The 23,786-nt window shown below is 39.3% G+C and overlaps 3 protein-coding genes across 5 annotated transcripts in view; 2 read left to right on the top strand and 1 right to left on the bottom strand.

Moving 5' to 3' along the window:
* Positions 1-23,786, top strand: part of LOC113677020 (uncharacterized) — a 41,472-nt gene that overhangs the window by 579 nt on the left and 17,107 nt on the right. The window contains exons 2-15 of one of the 3 annotated variants that reach the window (XM_089208930.1): positions 229-309; positions 410-663; positions 850-906; positions 1,622-1,721; positions 3,711-4,172; positions 9,468-9,925; positions 10,100-10,808; positions 11,320-11,431; positions 12,272-12,521; positions 13,021-13,809; positions 14,240-15,473; positions 16,416-16,672; positions 17,586-17,847; positions 18,688-20,341. In XM_089208930.1, coding sequence (XP_089065056.1) covers positions 229-309; positions 410-663; positions 850-906; positions 1,622-1,721; positions 3,711-4,172; positions 9,468-9,925; positions 10,100-10,808; positions 11,320-11,431; positions 12,272-12,521; positions 13,021-13,809; positions 14,240-15,473; positions 16,416-16,672; positions 17,586-17,847; positions 18,688-18,692 — 5,030 coding nt within the window. In that variant the 3' untranslated portion in view covers positions 18,693-20,341. Of the gene's footprint in view, positions 1-228; positions 310-409; positions 664-849; positions 907-1,621; positions 1,722-3,710; positions 4,173-9,467; positions 9,926-10,099; positions 10,809-11,319; positions 11,432-12,271; positions 12,522-13,020; positions 13,810-14,239; positions 15,474-16,415; positions 16,673-17,585; positions 17,848-18,687; positions 20,342-23,786 lie in introns of those variants that run through there. The other 2 variants (XM_089208939.1, XM_089208947.1) reach the window with 2 other exon arrangements.
* LOC149053257 (uncharacterized) lies at positions 5,451-7,425 on the top strand. Its single transcript, XM_089209107.1, has 2 exons — positions 5,451-5,716; positions 5,984-7,425. Exons 1-2 carry the CDS (start codon positions 5,543-5,545, stop codon positions 7,061-7,063), a joined length of 1,254 nt encoding a protein of 417 aa, XP_089065233.1. The 5' UTR covers positions 5,451-5,542; the 3' UTR covers positions 7,064-7,425.
* Positions 6,994-9,249, bottom strand: LOC149053256 (uncharacterized). The gene is made up of 2 exons (XM_089209091.1): positions 8,960-9,249; positions 6,994-8,778 (listed from the first exon to the last, which is right to left on the bottom strand). The coding sequence occupies exons 1-2, from the start codon at positions 9,079-9,081 to the stop codon at positions 7,524-7,526; spliced, it is 1,377 nt and encodes a 458-aa protein (XP_089065217.1). The 5' UTR covers positions 9,082-9,249; the 3' UTR covers positions 6,994-7,523.

The following is a 23,786-nucleotide window of genomic DNA, read 5'->3' as shown; positions in this document are numbered from 1 at the left end:
GTCTTTAGCCATGTTCATTTGTCCTTTCATGTAAGATACTTTCACAGTTGTGTCACGGAAAATAACTATTACAGGCCAGTAGTTGATTGACGTCTTCTTTCTACAGTTCTAAGCTTTTCAAGTTCAAGTATGTGATTTTTTTGCTGACCTTTGTACTCCTCATCATATCTCAAAAAATGATCTCAAGTTCTTTAATTTTTTTGTTCTTTGACCTCTGTTATGAAACAGGAGGGCCCGATGTGGGCAAATCGCACTTGCTGAACAGATATGTTAATGGCAATTCTCATGACACCGAAACTGTTTGCGAAGGTAAGAAAACGTTTAACAATGAGCATAAAAATGATCAAATGATTTTTTTTTATACAGTTCAGCAATCTAAGTCTTTAGCCATGTTCATTTGTCCTTTCAGCGAAAATCCTTCTTAAAACAGTACGTCTGGATCATGACATGATAGTAACACTTGTAATGTGGGATATTTCTGATTCGCGCTCGTTCTTCGCGAAAGGAAGCGCTCTTGTTGTGTATGACATAACACAGAGACGTTCATTTGAGAAAGCAAAGGAGTTGGTTGATGAGTTTGCTCAATGGGCCGGGCCAGGTGCCTTTGTAGCTCTTGTGGGGAATAAAGTGGATCTTGAAAGTAGAAGGGAGGTATCTTTTAAGGTAAGTAATGTGGCCATGTTTATATAATGCTAGTGTGCTACATGTGGTAAACATGAAATCACGTAGGTCAGAAGGTTTTTTTTATGGTTTTTGTGGAGAATGATGCAAACCATCTTTGAGAAAGAATGGTAAAGTGAGGTGGTTTATGAAAGCTCTTTGGATGATTTTTGTATGATTTCTTATTAGGTCCTTGGTATAAAATCATTTTTCAGGTTGTATCTTAGGGAGAAGAATGCATTTCCAGTAAGTGCTTATTTACACTGCGACTTTACATGTATCTTGCTGTATTAATGTCAAAACATGGGAACTTCCTACGGATCTTTTAAAATCTTATTTGGTACGAAACCCGCGTTGAGCAACTATATGAGGCATTTGACATCCAGTTCACTAAAAGGTAGACTTGCCAGTCAACAACACCATACTCACCAGGCATATGTCAACAATCTGACGTTGGCACCTCGCAAGTAACCTTTTCACAACATTGACGTAAGAAATCGACCTATTAGAATGAACTATTCTTGTTTACCTTTTTTTGTTTTTAAGACAGAAAACAATGAGTTAATTCCCATACGGTTAAATGACGAGGGAATCATGTTACCCGATTGTCACAGTCAGTGATATCACAGCAAAAGTAACGAATTAGTTTTTAGGAGGCAGAATTACATCATTTTACCAATACTCCTCCTTGGACTCTGATGATGACTGACGCTTAGGTTGTCAAAAGAACAATCACTACTAATGACAACAGTGCTTCTCAAGACTTCTCTTACCAGGCTTTATTGCAAAAATTTTAATTTTCAACAAAAATTGATTAGACCCATTTTTTCGGTAATAATGGTGTACTATATTTCCTTTCCTTATATTTTACAAATTAACTCAGAGTTATTCCGGACATGCAGCTCACACACACTGTTAATTAGTAGTGGGAGATTTCCCTTTTTATATGTTGTTCTTTTAGGAAGCTCAGGATTATGCGGATGGAAACAATAAAGTTGAGATTTTTATGGAAGTGTCAGCACTTACAGGCGAAAATGTGGAAGACCTTTTCTCCAAAGTAGGTAGGTAGAATTGACTATTTATTGGTCTTAAGGGGTAAGTTTCAAAAGAAACTGTGGTGCTGTTTCGGTGGAATAGTATAACAGGATAATTAAGTATTATCAACTGAGTTGATAACGTAAATTGGCCAACGTAAAGAGTTTCAAAGCAGACGTTTTGAGCGTTAGCCCTTCGTGAGAGCGATTGTAGGAGTTGTGGGTTGTGTGTGTGTTTATACGCAACAAATGATAAAGAGTGCTGATTTGAAAGATAAATTTTTGTTCTAGAGTCTTGCAGCTTTTCGAACTGCCAAGATGTAGGGAAAGGCCGCAAACTCCTAATCCTCACGGTATCAACGAGCGCCTATCATTTAACTGACCCTGGGGATTAAGAGTGCCGATGTTAAAGATGTTTCACCAATGTATAGCAACTTTTTGCAAAAGGTTATATATTGGTGAAACATTGGAAGACGACTAGGTGACCGAATCCGAGAACACCATCGCGACGTAGAAAGAAGTGACAAGGACGCATCCAAACCAGTCGTCAGAGACTTTAATCTCCCTAACCATTCTGAGCAGCATATGGCAATTTGCGGCCTTTCCTTACATGTAGGCAGTTCGGAAAACCACCAAATTCTAGTATAAAAATTTTTCTTTCAAATCGGCACTCTTAATCCCCACGGTATCAACGGGTGCTTTTCATTCAACTAATTTACTCTTGTTTTACCAATAGCGTCGCTCCATTTTCTGCAGATAAACTCACACACAACCCACAATGCCTCCAATCGCTCTGACGAAGGGCTAACACTCGAAACGTCAGCTTTAAAATTCTTCGCGATGGCTAATTTACGTTATCAACTTAGTTAATAGTGCTAAATCACCCTATTCATTGATCTGTCTTACAAAGTGAAGGTGAAGTCTGCACTTGAACCCATTGGCGTGTGAGGTACCAGAGCAACTTGGGGTTAAGGGCTCTAATCATTTCACCGCACGATCTTCCAACAAACTGCCTTATCAATTACACTGCTTTTTTAAGTAGATATGTTTTCTCTTAATGTGTCTTTGGCAAATGTTATGCTTTGCGCGCATTGCAACACTCTCCTTCTGGTTCTGTATAAATCCTACGTTGAGAGAGAATTCCCTAGTGTGCGTCGGCCAAAGGCGACTCAGGCGGAAGAAAATATGGAACGACTTATCAGAACATAATTTAAAAGAGAATACTTTGTAAATTATCACATACTCCACTCTTGTATGAAGCCAGACTTGCTGATAGCATGGAGCTCGGCCATGACATTGAATGAGAAGCATTGCCGAAAGCTTCAGAAATTTTACTAACGCCATTCCTGCCGAGTGACCATTGTAGAACACTTTCCAGCACTCATTAATGGAAATGAGAACACTTTCAGTGGATAAGCCTTGACAGAAATCTCATTGTTTTTGCAGTCAAGTGTTTGTCAATAATTTGGTAGACCTGTTGTTGCTTTAAATACTCTTATGATCAAAAAATAGTTGAGTATGGGTTTCTGACTAAAGAGGAATCGAAGGGGTGACTGTGGGGACATATTTGTTACAACTGTATGTCTGTTGTGGCAGCGGTTGCCTTTATTAAACATGTGCTTGGATGGCTAGCGGTCATTTCCCCCCTCTTCTCCCCCCTCTTCCCCCCCCGCCCCCCCATTCCTGGAAAAAAGACAAAAAAATTGGGAATAGCAGAAATTTTTTTTTATGTTTCCCAGAAGAAAAAGGGAGTGTAGTGTTTAGTTCATGGTGTTATAACTAGGTTGCTCCTGTTATCTAAACCAGTTATATCAATTTGTCTAAGCTGTGTTTAGTTGTCTTAATGTGAAACTCCAGCACTTCTTTCCCATTAATAAAGGTTTTCAGGTATAGTTCGTCAGAAAAGCCTTTATGTCTAATAGGTGTAGGCATTATTTAGGATATGGAGGGACAAAGCTGACAGGGAATTGTCATGTGGTGCTTAGTCTTTTTTTTTCGAATCATTCGATTTTGTAGTGAAACGTTTAACTGAAGCCGTACCCGCTGTCGAACAAAAGTTGGCTTTGAGAGGGAAAACTTTGAATCTGAGTAAGAGGAATTTGAACAGCGATGAGATGGAGTTTCTCATAAGCATTTTTATGTCTAAGACTTTGTCACCTGCTTATATCCAATCGCTGAATTTGAGCTACAACAATTTGGGAAAGCTACTTTGTTTTTTTTGGTTCCCATTGGAGACCTTGACGTGCTTAGAAGTGAATGACAACAGATTGTCCTTTCTGCCTACAAGTATGAGATGCTTGAAAGGACTTCAAGAGTTGGACTTGAGAAATAACCAACTGAAGAAACTTGATGTGGTTAGAGAACTGCTTAAGCTTAAAAAACTATCCGTTGAAGGAAATCCGCTCTCACTAGAGGAGATCAGAAGTCTTTTTAAGCATGTGGATACGACTACAAGAAAGATCATCGTAGACATTGCAGGTAGTGTTACATGTATGTATGGCAATAAATCTTTTGCATACTCGAGCACAATGTTATTTTGGAGTAAGGATTGTGTGCCTTTAGTGTTGTGCTGATTTTTATCTTAATGTAGAGTTTCTGAAGGAATTTCCTTGGTCATATTAGAGCTTCAAGTAGGGCCTGTCGTTCCGTCGTCGCGTAGAGATCCAAATTGGCGTTTACAGTAGACTCTCGTTATTGAACACACCCACGGGGGGGGGGGGGGGAGCTTTCGCGTCCGCAATAGCGAGAGTCTGTAATAGCGGGAGTATATTTCAGTCATTTCTTTGTTCGTTTCTCCGGGGAATGCCTCTTGTCTGCAATGGTAGGGTGTCCGTAATAGCAAGGTGTCCGTAGGGCGAGAGTCGATTGTATACTTAAAAATGCAACCTTCGCTTACTCTTTTATTTATTATGATGATTGATGCGGATATGAATCGTTGCAAGCTTCGTCTGATAATCCCTTTTTGGGCATGTTTAGTTCAAATTTGCCAACCAATCGTTCTGGCTCTAGAGTCTCGGGGTGTGCACTTGAAAAAAGCGTAACCGTCGGAAGCAGGCTGGTTTTGTTGTTGAGTGCAGTGTTCGTGTACTTTACAACTTTAGAAACCTTTTCCAGGTATTTAAAATTAAAAATGGTGCAAAAGAACCAGGCTTGAAGGCTCACTATACAAGAAAGATGAAAAATCCCGTCACTATTTTACGACAAGAAAATGTTGAGGAAGTCCTATGTGACGGGTTTACCTGAAATTGTGAAAAAAATTATTTTCTCTTCTACCGAAAACAATTAATCTTCCAAAAGTTGATACGACTTTCATGGTAGTTAATTTTAGTAATGTGCTCCTTGTATTACATGTATCACCCTCCACTTAACAATTGGTTCATACGTCAGCGTGCGTTCATCGAGATATGAAGCACGTGGGAAGTTTGTAGAGTACGGAAGATCCCAAGTGCTTCATATCTCGATGAACGCACAGCTGATTTATGAGCCAATTGTCTTAAAACATTTTCAACCCGATGGTTTAAATGTTGTAAAAGGGTGACTACTCCCTCTGCTACGCTTCAGCGCGTTGATAATTTTGTTTCAGAAAAACATTTCGCTACGCTGTAAATAATCTTGTCTTAGATTGGTCAAAAAACTGACAGGTGAATTCATGCGTGCAAATGAACTTTATTTTCTGATTGAATACAAAATTCTCTTAATCAAAAGAAAAACAAAGACGCTGTTTGTTGGCTGACGTAATGAGCGTACACAATAGAGTAGCAAAGCCATGACGTCACGTTTCCATGACAGCATTTTTCTCAGTTCTAAACAAACGCTGAGGTGTCGTTGTGTATGGCGCCATATTAATCATGACCTTATTTTCAATCTCTTCTTTGCTATCTTACTTCGAAGATGAAAAGAAATCTATCGCAAAAGGGGAGAACCACGTCAAATCTGATCATATAGAATGTTTTATGTATAATCAAGGCATTCTTAGAGGCAAAGTTCACGCTAGTATGAGATCAAAAGTCTACGAGGTTACGGTACGTAAGCTCTCTTGTATGTTTATGTTTATATTTTGTGAATCGGTTGGGAATCATTAGATCAATTATAAAAGCTACTCAATAGCTTTAATATCTAAATTATAGGCTCCGATGTATATGATATTGACTTCATAAAGTATAGCTCTTAGCGCCTCTAAAATAGGATCCGTTCGATGGCTGTTCGATTGGAGCGCTGAGAACGCCTGAGAGCTATTTACAACCAATAAAATCACTAAAAGAATAAAAAATTTTCTTCTTCTACTTTAGATATACGTAGATAGTAACTTGAATATCAAGTCGACAGAGTGTGAATGTCCTAAGGGCGCTTTCAAGTGCAGTCATGCCGCAGCTGTGTTCATTTACGCCATACATCATGTTAGTCGTACGGACATCGAATGTCGATGGAACAAGCCAAAAAAGCCAACTTGCCCTGCAGTTCGGGATGTCACTGAGATGTTTCCTCCTCCGAAACAGTACTGTGCTTTATCGAGAGAACCTACGCAAGCAGATCGTTCATCCATTTACCGATCGTTATGTAAATATGGAAAGTTCACAGGACTATGGTGGATTCTGAGCCCTGAACCTGAACCGGTGACGTTACCAATGCTTACAATCGAAGAAATAATTTATTCTGATGGCTTCCTTCAAGCCCATGGAAAGGAAGATCAGCTCTCTTTTTTTAAGGAAAAATGCAAAATTCAAAGTAGTACTATACAAGAAATAGCAAACCTCACAGTGGGTCAAAGAGAGAATCCAGCATGGTCAATGCTTAGAAAGGGAAGACTCACAGCTAGTAATTTTGGTCCTGTCTTAGCAGCCAAGAGAGTTTCACAATCACTCTTGAAAAGACTCATGGGCGAGTATGATTTATCTGGAGTCAAAGCCATCACATGGGGAGTCAACAATGAAAAAGAAGCTGTGAATGCATTTGAGATGTCAAATTGTTTAAAAGTTGAACCAACAGGAATTTGGTTTGAAGAGTCAGGTATTCTTGGTGCCACACCTGATGGTCTAGTTGATCAAAAAGGTATTTTGGAAGTAAAATTCCCATATACCTTTAGGAATTCAACCACAGAGGAAGTTATAGAATCAGAATCATTCTATTTGGAGAAGCGAAAGGACAAAATTGAGCTTAAGAGGGATCACAAGTCTGGGTATTGGCATCAAATTCAAGGACAGCTCCATCTCACAAACAGAATGTATTGTTATTTTGTTGTGTGGACTGTCAAGGGCCACGTAACTTTGGTCATTCATAGAGACGAGGAATGGAAACCTAATCTTGATATTCTAAGAAACTTTTATTTCCATCATTACTACCCTAAAATGATTGAGGGGGAATTATTATAAGTGTGAATACATAAGAGGAGACATATACACTTGTACTCTTTATATTTATTCTACCTTATGTGGAAATGAGAAATTAAAAAATAATGTTACTGTTCAACTCTGTAGAACAATTGAAAAGATTGAAAATTATTAACTGTTAATGATTCTCTTCTTTCCTTGTACAGTTAGGATTATATGAACTAAGAAAATAATCATAGAATATCATAGTTGTTAAAGTTATGAGGAATAACCTATATCTATCCATCTATCTCAATTGTTGGTAGACTACTTTTCCAAAATAGAGACAGAAACTAGAGTGATGCTTTCATGCCTATTAAAGTAAGAATCACACCCTAAGTAAAGAGTAAAAAGCAGAAAAAAAAGAATTGAAGAAATTGCCATAACTTAGACTTTTTATTACTGTAACTATTGAATCTTTGTAGTCATCGAAAACATGACTTGAGCCTCTCTTGAGAATTTTCTACTCAAAAAATACATTTGTACAACCTTCCTTGATTAACGGAAACTGCAAATTAACAAGAGCAGCACAAAGCTGAAAAATTTTTTGAGAATAGCATCTTAGGTAAGAGGGAATAAAACTTAAAATCTTAAAATCCTTTAACCTGGCGTTAGCCCTCTCTACATGGATTCTGCATTTGGCAATCGACTTAGTTACTTTTATTTCATTTTCAGTAAATTTACCATTGTTTAAGAATGGGGGAATATTTACAGACACACCACTCGGAACTATATCTTGGATTAGAAAGCCCTTGTCAGCAAGAACAAGATCTCCTGGATAAAGGTGTTTCAAAAAACCAGACATTTCTACTATAGCCTTATCTGAAGTTGATCCAGGGTAAAGGTTAGAAACATATGTTATGACCCCATTAGGTGCCACACCAACGAGTACTTTAAATGAATTCATACCTCTGTATGAAGAATAAGTTGCACTTTGATGACTCATTAGGCCAGGGGTTGCAACTTCAATGTCTGTGCAATCTATTATGATCTTACAAGAACTGAACTGTGTAAATGATGACGGCAAACAAGTCTTATTTTTCTCCCTAGAAGGTACTGTTGACATCAAAAAAGTGAACAAAATCTCGTGCAAGAGATGAATAAATGTAATGACAATATTAGATATAGTAGTTTCACTGCATGAAAATAACTGAGCTATATGAAGGTTCGTGTAATTCTGTCTAATCTTCATTAAAGTTATGAATATCTGGTCTTCAAAACTTATTGATTCCACCTTCCAGCCATGAAAATATATTATTGAGTCTTTGAATCTTAAAGTATAAAGTACAACTACATCAAATACTTGCTTAGTTGGAAGACCGGTTTCCATGCGTATTACATCGTCATTTAACATAGACACTGAGTATTTTTCTCTAAAATATTTTGACTTCTCTTCATGTTGTTGAAGGTCATTTCTCAGCTGCTTTACTTCTGCTTCAAGGATTATCTCCGAAGCAGTTAAATCGTTGAGTACGTCCTGTTCTTGATCTTCACTTTCGTTGCTCTGCAAGGCTTCTCTCATTTTTTCGATGTCGACTAATTCCTTGCCATCTGTACTTTTTTCCAATTTCTTCTTCTTCTTTGGTGGCGGTTTACTGCTAGAAGGGAAAAGTTTTCCTTCGTTGTGCTTAAAAATCTCTGGCCCAAATACCTTCTCGCCATTTCTGAAATGGCAGTTGCAAACACGGCTGTGTTTGCTTGGTTCTCGATCTTCTCTCCTGTTGAAACATATAGAGATGTGGAATGTATTTAGATCAGAGTTGGATTTTGTTAGAAGTAAATCGAAGGGAACAAGCGTCAATCCAACAAGTACAATGTTTATTAGTCCGAAAGCCACAATACTTTAGTTTAGCTGCGATATTCTGGTTTTACAGTATATATGTAAGTTAAAATACAAACCTTAATAATCTTCTCCATCGATCATACTCAGATTTTTTCTTTTCTTTGCTCGGGAATGCAAAGAAGCGACAGCAATGACTCTCAGACTGGTGATTACATTCGGGTGCGAAACACTGAACCATTTCGCCTAATTCTCCAATATTTTAGATTCTGCAAGATATTATGGCCTTATCCTTCTACTTCCAGCATAACTTGAATGTACCACGTGCGTCAAACAAGGAGTTCAAAGTCTGCAAAACGGAGCTTCACATGACGCTTGTGTCCGCCATATTGGATAGAATAGTTTGTTTAGAACTGAAAAAAATGCGGTCATGACAACGTGACGTCATACTTTGCCACTCTATAGGAATATGAAGCACGCTCACGCAATTGAATTTGCATAGACAAATTTACTAGCTATGTTATAAAAGGTCATGACGTATCATAGAAATGTTCTTTATTTCTCACTTTACTGTTCTACAATAGGCAATCAGTGCAATATTAAATTTTCCTTTTCCCTGACTTGCAGCTGTAGCTCCTCCCGAAATTTTGGCGCAAGGACATTCCGCAAGACTGGTTTATGAAGAGGCCCTTAAAGCTGGATTTGTGAATGTTTATCGCGGTCGCATAGTATTGGTTGGCCAGGATCGTGCCGGTAAAACAAGTTTAAAGAAGACTCTCTTGGGTCTTCCATTTGACTTCAAGGAACAGAGTACGGGCGGGATTGAAATTGAGCCATCAAAGTTCGAAATTGAAGTTGAGCAGATTAAGAACTGGACTCCTACTTGTGCGAACAAGTCAAGTTTGTCTGATTGTTTGGAATATAAAACCTTTATGGCAAAATTTTTAGCGACAGGAAGGTATCACATGATTGTTCGTGATGACAAGGAAGACTCAGAAATGAAATCAGTAGGGGCACAGCCTGAGGAAGAACGCAGAGTGGAGTCAGGAGAGGAATTGCACACAAAACATGTTGTCGCCGATGAGGTCCGTTTATTATGTTTTTACACTGAAACCCGACTTTTTTATGAATGATCTTGAACGAATTCACACATTTAATGCTCATTTGATTGTTTTGAAATGACGAGATAGATCGACATCTAGTGTGCAAATGAAGATGCATGAATGGTATTGATATTTCGTCTTATTTCAAAATTTTAGGTTTCCGTGTACAAGGATTCGGCCACTAAGTTTCCAGATAGATCCGGGTCATCAAGCCAATTTCATGAAGGAGATAATCTGAGTACAAAGTCCAAAATGGCCATCAACGCCAGTGTATTTCCTAATTCCGTTGAAAAACAGGCTGATGAACTCCTAAAGAACATGATCGTCGAAGGTGTGGATGCTGATAGTGCATACATCGAGAAAGGATCCACGATAACCGCAGATGTGTGGGATTTTGCGGGTCAACATGTGTACTATGCTGCTCACTCGGTATTTCTTTCTTCAAGAGCTGTGTACATCGTAGTTCACAACCTTAGCAAGCCACTGAATGCCCCAGCTCAGCCATGTGCCAGACAGGGGACTCATGATGTAACTTTGGAGAACCCGAACAATGAGACAAATCTAGAGAATTTGCTGTCGTGGCTCGTGACAGTTCATAATATGAGACCAACTGGAGAAGAAATGGTTGAAACGCCTAACGTGCTTCCCTATCTCCGACCTCCAGTGTTTATCGTCGGCACCCATGCTGACAAGCCATATGAAGATACTAAGGATGTTACATCCAAGATAATTCGTGAGATTTCCAGTAAGGAATATGGAAAACATGTGATCCGACCATTCTTCTACATTGATAACACTCAAAGAGACAAATCATTCGCGCGGAAATTCTGGAATTTCTTTAAATTTCAAAGAAATGCTCAAGCAGGTAAATCATGTGTTTCGGTTTAACATGATGTGTTGATGAAGTTGGGTTTACTTTGATTTCTATCGCGAACAGACAAACTTATCGTTAGATAAAGTTGATTGGATTCACTGGAGACTACCGGTTGCTTTTCCACATCTTATTGCTAGCATCCGTTTGTCCCAATCTGGATATTTATCTACTTTTGATGTTGGCACCTTGTTAGTGCTTCGGCTATTCTTTTTAGTATGTATTTCCTCTATTTTCTTTTGTTGCTGTTAACCTAGATTGCATATGTAAATACTATTGCGAATGCTTTCGCTGACCAAATTATCTTCAACTAGTGAAATTTATAATACATTGCAAAGGTAGTGACTCAAAGTGCTGCAGCAGATATAGACCTTTCCGAATTCGAAAGTGGGGATCATGGTCTTAGTTTCCATCACACTCGTATCGAAAGTCCAAGGAGAAATCTCTACCCCACCGTGGCTTCTCTCAACAGCACTAATTGTTTCACACAATTTCTAATTGAAAGGTCAAGAAGGAGAAAATGATGGCACTAGTGCCGATGGAATTCATGCTCTTCGAGCGAGAATCCTGGAAGTACTTCGACAGGAACCTTATATGGGAGAGAAGATACCAGTGAGGTGAAGTACTGATGTATAATAGTATAAGCACAAGAGATGTTCAGCTTATTTTTTTTTCTAACAATAGCTGTACTGAAACGTACGAGTGGCGTTCACAGCCGGTTCCGCTGCTTGTCGAGTTCGCTACGTTCGAGTTTGCTACATGTTTGCTACTTACATGCCGAATTCGCTACTTCATCCTACCATTCTATGCTCACACTATGAGCATAATTTACCAAATCCCGCAAACGATTTACGGGAACTTTTGCGCTTCATACTTGAAGAAAATTCTTTCAAGTTCAACGAAAGATTATTCATACAAACACATGGCATCCCCATGGGAACTAACACACCAGTTGCTTTATCTGTTACTTTATGGCAGACCTAGAAAAACGACTGTTAATGGCTAGCCCCTCTAACCTTTGGTCTAGAACAGATTTATTGATGAAATTTTTTCATTGTGTGACATTTCTACGAAAGAAGCTTACAATTTTGTTGACCTCGCCAATTCGTTCCATCTCACAGTCAGGTTTATTGTGAAACGTAACCTCGCAACAATCAAAAAAATCAACGAGGCGGTTAAAAGCAAACTAGAAAGAAATTTGCATATGATCAGTTTAAATGACTCCTAAAAACGTCAATCACGCAATTGGGAGTATAAATTACAGATATTGCTTGTTGTTTATTGTTAAAAGAGAACTTAAAAATCTTAATTGACAGAGGCAGCGAATTCGGCATGTTATCAAGGCATATTCTAAAGTTACATTTAGAAATTTCCAAACTTTGCCACATGCAATTTGTTATCTGATGTATACCTTTTTGTAAGTTAGGACTGATTATAATTTCTTTTTATATGTCTAGATGGTTTCACTTCGAAAAGGTCATTAAAGCTTTGGTGGCTAAGAATGTATACCACACAAATACTGTCCATCTTCAAACCTATGCCAAGGATGTGTGTTTCATAGAAGACGATGAACAGTTTTACACCATGTTGAATTTCTATCACAACTTAGGAATAATTGTGAAACATCGCAGTACAGTCATTCTGAAGGCGCAGTGGTTAATCAGTCTATTCAAGAAGCTTATAACCATCCCAGCATTCAAAAAAGCGGTAGGAAAAAATAATCTACTATGCATCGAGATGATTACAGATAGCAGGACTTGTTACCTTCCTCCCAATTGCGCTTTACGAAAAAAAGTTAATTTGATTGTCTGTTTGTTTGTTCGTTTTTTCACGTTGTTGGCACCTTTTAAGACATTTTGAGTTTTCTCTCTAACTTTCATTTATCTTCCCCTCTCCCCCATTTCAATATTGCCTGATATCAACAATATGGTCCCTAATATAATGCGACATTGTTTGGGGGGTGGGGAGGTAAGGGCGACATTAACTAACTAGTAAGAAATGAATTACAAGATTTTTTTAATCATGTTGAGTGCACGTATGCTGTCCGCCTACTAAGAGATGGCGAGCTAACTACTTTGCCCACTCATTTTACCCTTAGTAATGGGGAAAGGGGAGATGTTTTTGGTCCACTGCAAAATAAAACGGGCATTTTTAAAGAACAATTGGTAGATTGAACTTACTTTAAATAGGGAATTTGTGGTTTCAGGATCCTATGCATTCCAAGTTCTGGCTGGAACTCGAGAGAAGTGGCGTCCTTAGGATGGAGCTTGTTGATCACGTTTTCTCCCCTCTTATTAAGCAAGGCGTTAACAAGGAAGACATCTTGGACATGATGGAGCAGTTCTGTTTGATTGCCAAATACTCACCATCTCCGGCTGACGTTCAGTACTTTGTGCCATGTCAACTGACGTCCTCGCCTGAAGAGCTTTGTAAATTCGAGCCATCATCTACGGATCCTTGTCCTTTGTATCTTCATTTCCAAGAAGGCTTTGTCCCGCATGGTCTTTTTACTCGCCTTGTTTCAAAATCGGTTGCTTGGTGTGGTGCAAGTGGATCATCACAGCCTCCAAAACTCTACCAGAATGGTGCATGGTTCGTTCTTGAAGGACGCGTCATTAATGATATGATTATGATTTGCAAGAAGAAGTTCATAAAAATCCTCTTGAGGCAAAGAATGAAAAGTGAAGCAGTTCCAGTGTCTAATTCAACTTTGGCAGAGGTTGCTAGAAGTGTGCGATTGTTTATAGAGAGCACTTTAGAAACGATGTCACAGGAGTTCCCATACTTGAGTAGTATGCAGCATGAATTTTGTGTTGAATGCCCTTACTGTCAGCAAGGAGGTCGCAAGTGCACAAACCACAACCAATCGTCCTGTACAGAAGAAGACTGCTTACACCTGCTTGAATTAAGACAAGGTCAGGACTTGATCTGTATGGAAAGCATGTCTAATAAAGTACTTACAGTTCCTGGACAAGAAAAATGGTTGTTGAACCAGGTATGAAGCATTCTTGGTATATCTTTATAAGTAGTAACGGAAACCAATTAAGAAGAAATTATGATAGCTGTTATGATAAAGTTGTGCGATGGCAGTCGTATGAATCGGAATACCCAATTTAGAAAATATTTGTACAGATTGAGATATGATAGTGTCATAGATCCTAAAGTGATTCAGCAATGGAAATACTGTATGAAGTTGTATGTTTTGCAATTGCGTAACTAACTTTTTGGGTGATTCAAGACATGTTTGAACGCATTCAACCAGTCCGTTTCGTTCTGTCTGGTTTATACTTTCGTGAAGGGAAAGAAGAAGACAAGTTTTCTTTAACAAAAGTAGGTTTTTTCAGTTAAAACGATTTTTATATACCGTACGTGGAAAATGACACACTTTTTCTTTATAATGATGTTTTGATGTCATCATCCAAAAGGATTTGGCTCCGTCAGTGACAAGAACCTCACAAGTTGCATCAGTTCGTGGTCACCCAGCAAAGTGCGACAAAACTTTGAAAGTTACTCTTCTGGCCAGTGAGTGGAATTCATCAAGGGGGGGTTTGTCCACCATCAACAGACACCTTGCCATCCTTATGGCCAAACGTAGCGAGGTGGAAGTCACTCTCTTGGTCCCACAATTTGCTTGTTCTGAAGAAGAGAAGAGAGCTGCAGAAAGTCACAAGATTGTCATCAAAGAAGCAGAGAGATGTCCAGGCTATGACCCTCTTGACTGGTTGAGCTTCCCTCCGGAAGACCTGATAATTGACGTGGTGGTGGGTCATGGAGCCAAGTTAGGTAAGCAAGCCCAAATCATTAGGAAGTACCATAATTGCCAGTGGGTACAAGTAGTGCATACTGCGCCTGAAGAGCTCGGAATGTTCAAAAACTATCCGAGAGCCATTGCCAGAGGAGAAGAGAAGACTACAGCCGAAGTAGATTTGTGTAAATTGGCAAATCTAGTTGTAGCGGTAGGACCCAAGTTGACGGAGGCCTACTCTGCCTATCTTCAATCATGTGAGAAGCAGCAAGATATTATGTCGCTCACTCCTGGCACATTCAAAGAGTTTTCTACTCTAAACCATGCCTCAGTTGACTCTGAAAAGTTTAGGGTGTTGACCTTTGGTCGTGGTGACCCTGAGGACTTCGGTCTGAAAGGGTATGATATCGCTGCCAAAGCAGTAGTTGAGCTGAATGACAACTCCTACCATTTGATCTTTGTGGGTGCACCTGATGACAAGCAGAAGGCAGTTACGGAAAATTTGTTGCAGAATGGTATTTCTAAACGTCAGCTGACAGTGAGAAAGTTTTTGCAAAGCAAAGAGAAATTGAAAGATTGCTTTTGTGAAGTTGATCTCTGTATCATGCCATCCCGCACGGAAGGGTTCGGCTTAACCGCGTTGGAAGCCTTGTCAGCTGGTCTTCCCATTCTTGTAAGTGGAAACTCGGGTTTCGGAGACGCTCTGCGTTCTGTACCATCCGGCAAATCTTTTGTGGTTGATTCTGAGGACCCCAAGGTGTGGGCAGAGGCAATTGCTGTTGTCCGAACGAAGAAGAGACCAGAACGTCTTAAAGAGATTGAACGACTGAGAACATCCTATGAGGAGCAGTTCAGCTGGAAGAAACAATGTGACCTTCTTGTTGATAAGATGTGGGTCAAAGTTGATGGCGCAGGTATGTTGATGATTTTTCTATTTCTTTCCGTAGACTTGTCTTTTGTTGTGGTATCCCAAATTTATCCTGTCATTGGCGTAAATACATCTTGTACCTCGAAATAGGTTTTTAAAATATAATATGAAAGATAATTTTTAACTGTTTGTGTAAATCACCAATGTTCGCCAAAAAGGAAATGGTTTGTACAAACTGATAAGAGTGAAATAGGAAAAAGCAAAAGAAATGAACCTCTAAAACCACTTTTACCCATCCCAAGTTTCATGATCTTTTTTTATATGAGTGTATTCCAAAAAGTTAATGCTTTAGTGGGACAAATATAACATTTTGTCATAAGGTCAGGTTAAAAGTTATCTGCTCCAGTTATTTACAAGCAATTATTGCGACATAATTGTTTTTTGACGAAAAGAAAACGTAGCAATGTAGAATGTTAACTGGCAAGTCTAGAATATTACCTGTGACGTTTTATCCCAATACTGTTTCTTGTTCTCAAATCAAAAGACAATGTTTGGTAAATATATATCAAGTTATTGGGCTGTCTTCTGAAGGACTTGACTGAGAGCTCCTCGTACTTTTTAATTTTAAAGTCTTCTCTTGTAGCTGAAAAAAGAGCAATTTGTGTTCTCATGAACACGTTCATTTGAGGGTAGCACCCTCCATAAAACCGAAATCAGGGTACCCGATTGGATCAGTGTCCCTCTCGGCCCTAATTTCGGCGGATATTTCTTCACTAGCTGTGAGTTCGGGCCGAGTCAGATCATATACAAGTTTGACGCAGCTTGTCATGACGATATCGAGAGAGTTCTCAGTGGGTTAAAAATATTCATGGCAAACTGAAAATTCTGTCTTTAACGTAATTTTTTTCTCTGTCATAACTGAAACGTTCTCTTCCATATACATTGTTTAATTCAAGGAAATACACCTAAATAATTATTTTGCTTCAAGGGCTGCTTGAACGAACCCTCCAGAATCTTCAACGGATGCAACTCTGTGCGAGCACGGTCAACAACAACACTTCCTTGACAGAGGAGTTATCGAGGATTGTATCAGATAAGGGCTTCAGAATTTCTGACAATCAAGGGTCAGGAAACTGCATGTTCCATGCCTTGTCTGAACAACTAGAAACTGTCAAAGGAATCAAAATCCAATATGGCCAGTTAAGACAGTCTTTAGTTCAGTACCTGAGGGAAAACCCAAAACTGGTGAGTTTCTGTAATTCTCATATATAAAAAGAACTAGAGCTTGATCAGTAGTTTTGGCCACTGTGTTTATTTCTCTCTCCGTCACATGAAGTGCTACTCGTCCTTGCTGGGACACTAGTCCCTTTCACACCAGATTTCTTCAAGCATTTTTTGAGGTTGGCCTATCAATTGTTAAACAATTTTTCCACCCGTGGAGAGAGGCACTTTGACAGTGAGGTGTCTTCTCCTGAAGCACGATACCAAAGTCACCCGAAATAAGATTGCGTCAAAAGCTCTTATGGTGGATTTCAGTCTCAAGCGGTAGGCAACGTAGTCTCTGCTCACGTTCTCATCTAATTCAAATGGAATCTCTGGTAGGGTGTTGTACTTAGTTATGTAAGTCGCACGTTTCGAAAAATATTCCTTTCAGAATCAATTCAACATCAGTGAGCTACCGTCAGTTTAGCTCGGCTCTGAATAAAGCGAAATGATTTTTGAAGTCCTTCTTACTAGTCTAAAAGATGTTCTTCTTACACAGAATGTTTTGGTTTTCTCTATTTATTGACTTAGTTTACATTTTACTCGCATAGTTCCATTTGTTTAAATTCTCATTTCTTAGAGGTGTGTTGGTACCTATGAACGGCTCAATGTCTAATTGCAATATGTTTATGGCGAGTCTGTCTGTTACCGAATGGGTCAGCAATCATATTGAGACGCAACCGCCGTTGCCTATTTAGATTCTTGTAGTGGGACAGTGAGATGATTTTTGTTTTAGCTTTTGCTGTTTGCCCACCGCGTTGAAAGCGTTAAAAAAGTAATCACTGACGTTTCCACTGTAAAGAAGTTGTTTTCTCTGAAGATTTCCTTGAATTGTGCTCGGCCCTGTTTAAAAAGCTATTTGATTTTAAGTATTAATGGCTGTCTCTTCTTACAGCGGGATGGAACAGATCTGTGTCACTTTGTCCATGGCCATGAAACATGGGCTGATTACTTAACATACATGGAAAAAGATGGCACTTGGGGTGATCACCTCATTCTCTGTGCAGCAGCAAATCTCTTTAAAACGTGCATTCATGTAGTCAGCAGTCTACACAATGATGTAGACATCACGCCGCATGGTCCTGTTGATGAAAGCAAGCCACTAGTACTGGGACATATTCTTGAGGTACACTATGTCAGTCTTCAACCCATACAAGGTAAGAAGGGAAAAGCCCACGTCACGTGCCTTTCAATTTGATAATAATGAGGATCAATTAACATCCTTAACGAAATTAGAAAACCTTGTTTCCTGTGAAAAGCACTAGCTGCATCAAAGGGTTTATCCTGGAACTGTTAACGCTTCTCGAATCACCACTATGGTTAGTTAGTTGATCTTTCTCAGAGATAACTGTGAGAATGAATTAAGCTGTCCACTTTCCTTCTAGCAAAACACACTAGTGTCTTTCGTGACTTGAATGTACCATTGCTACCCTTTCACGAGTCGTGCATAATCATAACAAAAGCTACAAACTATACCTTTATTTTTTGTCTTCTTCCTTTATATCCCCAATGGTTTTAGAAATTATAGCAGATTTACATGGAGCGATCTTCTACAGTCTGTTTGAAAAGATGGCGACTGAAGAAAACGTCTGTAAAGCGAATGATGTATTCATTCATCTGGTTCTTAAATTATATTAAGATATGCTATTTGTATTTAAACAAAAGTCGCATGGTGGGAGAATATTGTAAAGCATACAAGCTTAAGTCAGAGGTATTCACGAATCACACTTGCTGAATGTACCTGAGGACCAGGGAAGGTATTTTTGTGAGGACACTTGCTTCCCACTATTGTGGCTGGGTTATATCTACGACCTTGCCGGCTAAGATTTTTGTTGATCCACGTCTTTACTCTCGGCGTTTTTCTACAGGTTCTCCCTGTTTTTTTTTTCTCATTAAATTAACATTACGAATTTCAATCACTATGCGGAGAACCATATCCTGGGAAATGTGAAATTTTTGTTCATTAATTTTGGTTTGTTTTCTTGTTGCATTTACAGGCTGAAGTAAAGTTTTTCAGCGCCTATGGCTACAGATCAGGAAACATTCACGAAGAAAGAGAACGCAACCAGAGAAAACTGCGAAATTTTAGGACCTTCTCTCACGAAACTCTACTTTAAGCTGAAAAAGTGAGCTTTAGAAGAAACATAGCTTTTTAGAGGTCGCAGGTTTCTCGGTTTGGATGAGCTTAAGTCACTGAATTGCTATGAAGTTTTTGTGGTTTGATTGAAATTTTGGGATGGAATAATTCTTAACTGGGTGTAAAAAGTAATCCTGTATTACTTTGGTTTTCTTTATTCCATTCTGTGATTGGTCTAGAAACTCCCACAATGCGTGAAACAAATTAGACGCCAAACGAAAAAGAATCGTGACTGGTCGTTTTCCCCAATTTTAGTAGTTGGCTGGTATTTCCTTTAAAACCTCATTTGCTAGGAACGATGTTCGTTATTATTGGCTGTTGTAATTACTTTGGTTTTTGCTGGCCAATTTAAAACTGCTCCAAATAACAATGAATTTCGTAGCTTTGTTCAGCAATTACGGAACGTCACTCATCCAGGATATTCTTATATCTTATTGGTGCCACCGTTGTTTGTTGACTTTTACAAACTGAACTTGACGGTTTGCTTTACAATGTAGTGCTTGGAGTGACTCACGGAATTTTATTTTTTGCTTATCATTTGCCTTTATTACATATTAAAAGAAGAACGAAGCTAATTTGCGTAGATAATACATGGGAAATGTAAAATAGGAAAAGAAAAAGGCGAGGAAGTTCGAAAAAGCCATGAAGGCTTATAGGTGAGGCTCTCTCTTGAAATAAGAGTTTAAGTTAAAACTAGAATTTAGAACGTAATTTAACAAGTGTGAAGTACGAATTACGGTAGTCGTGGAACGCAGTACCATGGTGGTTGTCGTTCACTTTTGCTATCAGCCTTGGAAAATAACCCCAGCGCCTTGGGGAACCTTTCGAACTCCTCACCTTGAGAGATTTAAGCCAGGCAATGCTATCATGAGTACGATGTTTGAGTCTACTAACATAATACTCTGTTAAAGGCCTGTTATTATTTACTCAATTTATTTACTTATAAAGCGATTCCTTTTTAAACTTGCTAAATGTAGTTTGCCATTTAGACCTCAGTTCCACTAGTGGTTGGGTGTTTTTTCACAAGTGTGTCTCTTGTAATTGACACACTTTATTAGAATATGCCAGTTATGGCTGTATGGCGAAGGCATTGGAAGAGACATGTCTTAGTGGCATTTTTAAATGCGATTCCACTAGCTCTGTGGTCAAGTGGTAACCATTTAGATGCTATATATTATTAGTTTAGCAAGGATCTGCCACCTACATCAGATCTTCCCTGCAAAATCCCCTTTTCTTGAAATCGGAGATGTTTGACAACCGAGTTCAAGACTACGTAGAAAGCTGCTTAGTGTCCAACGTAGGCTTTTAGTTAGATCCATTAAAGGATTTGAATGAAAATTTCCGATTTTTAATTCTTCCCTTATCAAATAAAAATTAAATCGACCTTTGTCTTCATATACATCTGTAAAAGCAAGCATTAAAATCGAGTATTTGTAGTTTTGTACTGCATTATATGTTGAAAAAGATAAATAGACTATGAAATACACTAAAGTAAAAAGATTAGGACATAGAAATTTTTCCTTTTGTTGTCTGTTTTCTCCTACATTGTACTTTCCTTTCTCGACCATGAAACGCTTGTAGAAGGAAATTGTTGGGAATACTCAGTTCAAACTGGCTGAAACTTTAACTAAACTGAACTGGGAGTGTTTGGTTATATTTTCGAACATAATCAAATGTTCTTTGGAGCTATATCTTAACTATATGATTAAGTGGCGTCCTTAACTCCTTTCCAGGTAATAAGTGTCCAACTTGGACTGCGCTTGTGTTAAAACTTATATAATCTTGATGAGTAGTATTTGAATCATATACTTCTGTGGCACGGTACATGAGAGTTGAGGGTGGCCTTTACTTTTGAGAAGTTATTCCACCTATGCTCTTCGGTGCTATGGCCAACGAGGCAAGCAATAGTCGCCGAGATTACAAACGTACTAAGCTACAAGACAAAGCCGACCTCAGGGAGGTCAAAGAAAACAGAAAAAAAGGAAAAAATTCCCGATGGCCGAACTACAAACATGAAAAAAAAAAACAGGAAAGAAGTTACAACAAGAACAACGTAATATAACAATGTATATCGAGGTAAAGATATATAGTGGTAAAAAATTACAAGGACGCAGAAATAATATAACAAATCAGTGAGACTATCGTAAAACTAAAAGAGCGGACAAACGAACTACAAGTGCACTAGACTTGGGTCCGCCGAAATGGACTCGGAGGAGCCCCCGACAAATATTCCTGCAATGTCAATGAAAGTAATGATGCCCTCGACAAGATAATGGTAAGAAGACTCGAACCCGAAGAGCATGGGCCAGAACGGGACGAGACCCACTCGGGTACGATAAGAGCACCTGCAGCTTTACAATGCGCAAGATACCTAATAACCCGAGGAATCAAGAACACTAGGAGTACTAGCCAATTATTCTCCCAAACCCAGTCGTAGCAAGAGGCATCGACTCCTTCGCAACCAGCATTCCAATAGCGCAAATAGAAACTGGTCGGCTTAAAGTTGTGAGAATTTGCAAAGCCATTAACAGAATGGGGGCCCCAGATAACATTGACGTGAGTGGAAAAATGTATGGAAACCCCCCAGTCATCGCAATCAATAAACCTGCTAATGGCATCCATGGAAGGTAGCAAATGACACCATCGCGCCCTTTAACATTCCCCTCCCCCCCGCGACACCTAAGTCACTCGAGTCAGAATAAACAATACTGCGAGCAGCGGAAAACCGCTGTCCGATAGGCCTACCATTCATAAATCTAATATTGTAAATAAATCTAATACCCGTTCCAAGAACAATAGCCATTTTAAGGAATTTAGTCATGAGGTTGATGACATTTCCCACCGTCAGGTTGAGGGAATTTAGTTTACCGGCAACAGCAGAAAGTTATCTAGCGGTTGACTGACCAGTTTCCAAAATCGAGATAATGTTGGAGAAAACACGCTTGATTTTCTTCCCTGGAACGACAAGTAGGTCCTGACACAGATCGATAATGAATCCCAACCAGTCAATGATAGGGGTGGGGACCCAAAGGAACCTCTCCGAAACAGGAACAAAACCAGACTGAACTGAATCCCCTGTAACTTTCGCGCTACAATCCCAAGCAACAGGTTAATATAAAAAAGCCTCCTTTAACCCGTCGTCAAGATACACCATTAAGTGAATGCCCTGTCGCCTCCAGTAGGAGAGGAAAGATCTAAAAACTTAGTAAAGATATAAGGAGCTGAAGAAAGGCCTAAGAGAAGGATTCGAAAGAAAAAATATCTTACCTTATCCCTGTAATACCATGAAACCCTAAAAAACACTGGTAAAAAGGGAAAATCTCTACACGATGTTAACCACTCTTAATATCAAATAAGAGCATGAAATGACCTGCATCCAAAAAATTCAAGGCAACCTTAAGATCCTCAAACTTAACTCTCTGCTTCCACGAGTGCTTGTTAATAAGCCGCAAATTTAAGAATGAACTCTTCTTGCCTGAGGACTGTACAGATACAGACAAAGGATTTACGTTATGAGGTAGAGCATCCTTTTCAAAAATACGATTAGTGAGTAGCAATTCAGATATTGCTTCTGCAACGAAGCCCGCATTGGTCGAGGCAGACTTATTGTTATTAGAGAAGCCAACAGGGGGCATGGAATAAAGAGGGATACGATATCTTGACTCAATCAGATCTAAAATAACGAACCGGCACCAATAGATTTCCAAAACTGAATGTGGGTCTAAAGTCTACCCGCTACCATTATATGAGAGCTTAACCCCTGCTCATATTCATAGAGACCATGATCTAAATATACGTGTTCATGAGAAAGAATTAGAGACTTATCTCTGTCCGGTAAAAGTGTGAAGCTTCTCGCGTCCATTAAATTCGCTTGCTGGGCTAACTAGCTGAGGGCTGAACGCCACGAAAAGGACACTGGCTTCGAAAATGGCCAAACCTTCTACAGGCAAAACAGGATCCTCACAGGGCGGCGAGCTTCTGGGCCATTTAGTAGAGGATGTATTCTGTGGTGCTGTGGCAGGGAGTGCTGGAGTTTGGAGAAAAAGGTTAGGAGAATGGACAACCGCAGAGCTGTTGCACATAACGGATGAAAGCGCTGGATAGAACGACCTCTGGGAAGTAAGGGTTGTTTTTCTCTGCGATTGGGCGCGACGGCGCTTCTGATACGCTCTTACCTCGGCCTGTCTTATGCGTTGGTCGTCATCACTGTCGTCGGCGAGGTCTCTGCGCTGGTATTCGTCAACTACTTCCCAATCTTCTCCAGTGGAATCGGCTATTAACATAAGCTTGTTCGTATGAGCGAGCTTTTTCTCCCCTTCTTTTAGTTCTTCGACGGCTTTTTCAGCTTGCGGTGTCATAGACAGGAGGAATGAAGAGGCCACCTGAACGTGATGGGGGACTTGTGTGCTCACCTCAACCTGTTTCTCGTTACTTTTCTTCTTAAATTTTGGTGTTGATGAAGCCGTGGATCTAAGTCTTTTCTCTTCGGACAGTTTTCTCTTGAGGGATGTAAAGCCAATAATAAGCTCCTTCTTTAGACCCGATAAGGTATTGGCGAGATAAAATTTAGGATCGGACGGTATTTCAACGTAAAGCTTGAAACGTTCGAGAGCTGAGTTTATTTTCACTACTGCTCATGTAGTTTTCATTACTACGAAGATCACTTTCATATTCAAGTGTGACGAATCTTGCGATCTAAATTTATGATTGTGGTCCTCAATAATGGATTATTCGTCCTTTTCGAAATTTCAGTCAATTCGTCTCGGAATAGTGTGCAATTTCTTACAAATTTCGCTTGCTTTTACTTATCGTGACCACTGTCATATTAAAGTCACGCAAATCACGCATGGGTTCAACTGGATCGGGTTTCCGTTCATCTTGGTAGGAGTGAACCCTTAGCTGCCAGGCAATGCATGTTGGGCCTAAGAAAGGCGAAAGTGATTTTTGACTCAACTGGAG

The sequence above is a fragment of the Pocillopora damicornis genome, chromosome 1 (genome assembly GCF_964200805.1).
Source record: "Pocillopora damicornis chromosome 1, jaPocDami1.2, whole genome shotgun sequence".
NCBI lineage: Eukaryota > Metazoa > Cnidaria > Anthozoa > Scleractinia > Pocilloporidae > Pocillopora > Pocillopora damicornis.
This window is presented reverse-complemented; position numbering and strand designations above follow the sequence as displayed.

What these genes read in the sequence shown, in the direction of transcription:
- LOC149053256 (XM_089209091.1), bottom strand. Translation starts at nt 9,081, where the DNA reads ATGGTTCAGTGTTTCGCACCCGAATGTAATCACCAGTCTGAGAGTCAT. An exon ending in CGATGGAGAAGATTATTAAG is followed by an intron (nt 8,779 to 8,959) that starts GTTTGTATTTTA and finishes ATGTTTCAACAG; the next exon opens with GAGAGAAGATCGAGAACCAA.
- LOC149053257 (XM_089209107.1), top strand. Translation starts at nt 5,543, where the DNA reads ATGACCTTATTTTCAATCTCTTCTTTGCTATCTTACTTCGAAGATGAA. An exon ending in CAAAAGTCTACGAGGTTACG is followed by an intron (nt 5,717 to 5,983) that starts GTACGTAAGCTC and finishes CTTCTACTTTAG; the next exon opens with ATATACGTAGATAGTAACTT.